This window comes from Cariama cristata, unplaced genomic scaffold (genome assembly GCF_000690535.1).
Source record: "Cariama cristata isolate BGI_N322 unplaced genomic scaffold, ASM69053v1 scaffold7299, whole genome shotgun sequence".
Lineage (NCBI taxonomy): Eukaryota > Metazoa > Chordata > Aves > Cariamiformes > Cariamidae > Cariama > Cariama cristata.
In genome coordinates this window covers 15,956-21,232 of record NW_009636282.1, presented here as the reverse complement: position 1 = coordinate 21,232, position 5,277 = coordinate 15,956, and the positions used below count along the sequence as shown (strand labels likewise).

General features: G+C 40.4%; 1 protein-coding gene across 1 annotated transcript in view; it reads right to left on the bottom strand.

Moving 5' to 3' along the window:
* Positions 1–880: 880 nt before the first annotated feature.
* Positions 881–5,277, bottom strand: part of LOC104167568 (monocarboxylate transporter 13-like) — an 8,186-nt gene continuing 3,789 nt past the window's right edge. The window contains exons 2-4 of the mRNA XM_009707867.1: positions 4,884–5,027; positions 2,945–3,751; positions 881–1,107 (exon numbers count right to left, since the gene is read on the bottom strand). Coding sequence (XP_009706169.1) covers positions 881–1,107; positions 2,945–3,751; positions 4,884–5,027 — 1,178 coding nt within the window. The remainder of the gene's footprint in view (positions 1,108–2,944; positions 3,752–4,883; positions 5,028–5,277) is intronic.

Here is a 5,277-nt window from a genome sequence, read left to right as displayed (position 1 = left end):
CATGCTCTGTACAACCTTTTGTCTTCTAAACCAGACAAACTTTATTTCTTACACTTTTTCTTTAGGCTGTGTTTTCTTAACCTTTCTCATTCTTGCTGCATCTAGTTCTTTGCAACTTATGTACCTCTTCCAGTTAAAGCCTTGCAAGCGTCATTATCTCCTCTATTGTACCACAACATGGAAAGACATTTACTATTTTTAATACAGGGTTGCATTTGGGATTCTTACTTGGTTTGAAGTCCACTGTAGCCTTAGGTCTTACTCTGTTATTGATCAATCCTTTTCCATGTTATGTGTGTGTATTTTGGTTTTTACTTCTGATATTTAGGACTTAATTTCTCTCTACTGAATTTTGTTATTCATGCAAATTTCCCCATTTATCAGGTTTATTTACTTATCATATTGCAGTCCTGCTCTGCAGAGTAACTGCAAACCCTTTAGCTCAAAACTATATTCATATACTTTTGCTTTCACATCCAGCTTGTTTACTGAAAATACTGAACACTACTTCGCCAAGCTGAACATCTGAAAGCTGATGCCTCTTCCTATTTGACACTGATGGCTGCAGTCTGTATTTGGGGGGAGGGTTTCTATCTGCTGCATACACACTTCATGGTAACTTCATTTAGAACATATTTTCCCTAATTTGCTTATCGCGGCCATGTGGGACTGTGCTGAAGACTTGCATAGTCAAAATGCAATTTCAACATCAAAATTATATGATAATGGTTACTGTTGTGGTTTGCTTGTAAACTAATGACTTTTTTCCTCAGTTTCAAACATACCTATCCAAAACTTCCATCATTTTATAAATCCTACTAATATTGAGTTTGGAGAAAAGAAACACTTCCATTAAAATGCTGTAGGATGTCCGATGTAGTCACACCACTACGTCATGTTCTCGATACCTTCTGTTTTGAAGTTTCAGGAGATGGAGGGAAGGGTAGGGTAATGTTGACTTTTCTGGTTTAGTATTAGTCTGGCTTCCTCTTTCTTTTCTCTGTTGAAGTTGATCTAAAGTAACTAAAAATCCAGCTGATAGGACAAGAGTGGCTCCTGCCATGTAGAAGCCTGCTCTGTAATCTCCAGTCATGTCCACAATCAGACCTGGGGAGAAACAAATGACAGCAATGTGACTGACAGAAAACAGGCTAATGTAAATTAGCTCAGCAGCGTGAACATATCCTCTCATAAAGGGAGTATGCTGGCTACATACCTGTCCTGCAGCTTTCTATGTCATTAGTGCATGGAACATCACCTCATTATAGCATTTTAAAGTTTAAAACACAATTCATGTCTCATTTACTTTGCATAAGTGAATTGCTAGTTAAACAAAATGCTATACAGTTTGAAGCACTTTCTAACCTAAAACATGGCAGACAATGAATGTAATGGCAGAAGAAAACCAAATCATGCAGCTTTGTGTCGGCATAGCCCCCTGTTCTGTGGTGTAGCTGTCATCAGTTGCTGTAATTTGGACCATAACTGTACAGCACAAGAGAATTTAAAGACGGAAAGGAGGGGCATTTGCTGGAGACACAGTTGGAGGGTTGCCTGCAGTGTTATGGGCTTTCCTGTTCAATATTTTACAGAGAGTCACAGATATTAACAAAAAAGACCCTGTTTTTTAGGTAGCTTTAAGCCAACTAAAATACATTGTGTACCATATTGAAAAAACAGTAGTATAGTAGTAGTACTGCAGCAGTATATGTGGTGGTATCGGCTGCTCTGTGGGTATGATGGCAGGTTCATTTGTGGGCTGATGAAGGCTTCTTGCTTGATCTCCCATTGGAAAGTTTGTCCACATTTAGTGTACTCCCTAGCCCTCATTCCAATCTAACAACAGTCCTGTTAGACAAAGAAACTCCGAATAGATTTTACTCTTTTAAAGTAGGAGAGGAGAGCTCCAGAAGCACTTAGTGTTCCCTCCTCTTCCATACCTTCTTTTTAGCTTACTATATATACACAAAGTACTCACACTGATCCCCAGGTAATCAGTCATAGTGACTAGCCACTATATAAATATCTGGTTATCTTTGTATTTTATTCAGATCTTCCCAACATACTTTCTATAGTGTTCTGTCTCAAATTCTCTACAAATCTTACTGGTTCCTGTATTTTCAAAAGCAAATTAAAATGTTCCAGTATGCAGTCTGACCCGTTTGCAACCTCCTAGTGGTGTCATTACCACAAAAGTCACTGTAGTGCGTGAGCAGTGGTCTTTGGATGAGGACTCAGATCCTCATTTTACAAGACACATTGATCATTGTTCTGCCATATCACTTTGTAAAGTCCCTACAGCTTGCAGCCTGTTTGTCTTGCATTTTTCCAAGATGACTCTGTCGTATTGCCAGCCCATAAATCCGTGTGCTGTCCCATTGTCTGCTCTCTATTCCCACTGGTTTTATGTGCTGCCTCCTCCATTTATTATATTGGTTAGTTCAAATGCTGCCTGAAAACAGCAGCATCTCTGTGAGTATTTCCTTGAGGTTCATGGAGCCTAATGTTTCAATTTGACCTTCTGTAGAAACCCTCCCAACAATACCAGCATTTATGCAACATCCCTAGTCTCAAATTTCAGTTTCTTCTCTGAAAGTATGGATCTGCTGCTTGTCCCAAAGGTACACTTCCATAGCAAGACAGTGGGAGTCCATCAAGTGGGATTCTGTGGGATTCAGGAAGCAGGAATACCACCATGTGAACCCTGCCATTCTTCTCTGCTTTCCTGTTGAACAGGTATCTCTCAAACCACAGAGAAAACAGGGAGCAAGATATTATAGGGAGGAATTAAACTGACTCTTTTTTTTAAATATACTTCTTGGTCCAGATGCCCCTGAACTTAAAAAGGGGGAAATCTGAGTCCAGATCCAGATTTTTTCAGTTTGGGTTACCATTCCTCTTTCTTCTTGTAAACTGTATTTGGAAGAGTATCATCTTAACTTACCAGCAAGAGGAGGCCCCACAAAACCTCCAGTGCTTCGAATGAGCATGAAAAGCCCTAGAGCACTATCAAAATCTGGCATGCCTACAACATCTGCTAGTACTGTAATATGAACGGCAACTGTTGTACCAAAGAAGAACCCATAGAAGCCAGTGAATATTGCCAAGGACAAGTAATTGTTAGCCAGTGGCAACAGCATCAGGGAAGTACTGATTAGTGTAATTGTCATTGTCAGCAAATGAACAGTTTTGGTAACATGGAGATTGGCATACCAGCCACATAGCAGCCTGCCCGCAAAGTCCACTATAGCCAAAATGGATAGGAGGGATGCAGTCCACGATTCATCTATTCCCAGACTGTAGCTAAGTGGAACTAAAAATAACGGAGGGACAAAAAAACTCATAGCAGCTAGTATGCCAAAAATGGCATAAAGCAGAAACTCCGGTCGCCTCACAAGCATCCAGTTGAAGGTTTTGTGCGTGATGGGAGATTTATCTTCTTTGTTTATTCTAGATGCACCATTGCCAGGTGGTGTCTCCGTTTCAGAATGGCTAGCCTCAAGGAGGCAGCTGCTTGCCAGGGGTCGCATCAGTACTCCGCAGACACAAATATTGAGTTGGATGCCACCTATGATCAAGAGGGCACCTTTCCATCCATATTGACTAATCAACCATTGGAAAAATGGCCCAAATGTGAATGCAAAGACACATTCTCCAGCACTGGCAATAGCATTGGCCAAAGCTCTTTTCTTGGAGAAATAATGGCTAACAATGCTAATGGCTGGTGTCCATGAAAAGGAAATCCCAAGACCTGAAAAATACCAATACAAATAGAATCAGTTAGACACTATTGAGATATTTTGTGAAGGTGGAAATAAAAGTAGTTAGTGCTGCTACATTTGCAAAGTTAAAACTTGTTAAAGGAGAACATTTTTGTTCCTAGCAGAAGCATGAGCTCAGCTGTACTATGTCTAAGAGTGTATTTGTGGTGTGTATTCTGTAAGAATAAGCTGTAAGTTCAAGCAAAAAAGCAGGAGTATGAAGTATACACTATTGTATTGTTACTGTGAAAAAAAGTGGATTTGACAAGTTTGCCACTGGGTGAGAAATCACATGGCCAGGTGGTTGAAACTAGACAGATCTCAGAATGTCCATGCTCTCCTAATTAAGGCTGGTACTAGATCAGCTCGATGGGTTAAGCTGACCTGTGTTAAGGGTAGAAAGTGAAGGAGGACATGAAGGAAGATGATGTATTACCTCCATTTGCGCTTCATTTTCTTGCCTGACTGCTTTGAGCAAGGTTCAAACCTGCTCTAACTTACAATGATTTTAATGGCTCCCTAGAAACTATTTGGCAGCTCAGGACTGCCAAAGGGCTCAAATTCCAGACATTTTCTCAGGCATCCTGCATGGAACTGGGAATGGTTTATTTTATTCCCTGCCAGCTTTGCTTCCTGTTCCAGGAAAATCTGCTAGCTGTTGGAGACAACTTTCTGGCCTGTTTTCACCTGGAGTGAAGGAAAGGATTTGGAATAAACTGAAAGCCTGGGACTGTGTTCAAAAATTAAGATTAGTTGATAGAAAGTACAAAATTTGGCATCGCTATGTCCTTATACTTCAGCGCCCTTTAGGTTCTTTAAACTTTCACAGAGCTCTTGTCTCTGAGTAAAAAATAAAACACTTTTCATTTTCTAGTTGCATGTAATTTGCAGGTGAAAATTACTAACATCTAATTATTCACCTTCTTTGTCATTGCAGGTTTCTAGCATACATTCTTACCTCTGGAGTGGGACATGAGGGAAATGACCTTTAAGAGGGTTGCTGGTTCTAGTTGCTCATAAAATCAAAATAGAAATCAGATTTTAAAACTCCTGCCTTTAACAGTCTCAAGTAAGGGCTCTGCGTTGCTGGTGAAAGAAATTCATAAAGCCATAAAGTCATACCCTGTAGGAAGCCAGTTGTTGCGTACATCCAGACCATGTTGAGTCCAAGAAATCCCAGTGCCATTCCTGAAAAAGCCAGGAGTCCTCCGGTGATCACAACTGTGCGATGGGTGTATCGTACACATAGTGAGCTGGCAACAGGGGCTGGATCAGCAGCAAAATGGGAGAAACATAAATACGTTAGGAACGTTATGCTCATCGACAGGACCAAACTATCAGATAAAGCATTTGGAGGAGAAATACCCTTACAAGGCTTGTCTCAAGCAACCTGAATTCTGCTGGACAGGGCAGGGTTGATCGATTTTAAAATTTGATCCTGGGAATCGAGGGAAATCACTGTTCCTAGGGCAGAGATTTTAAAATATATTCAAAATATGTGGACGTTTTTAAAGGG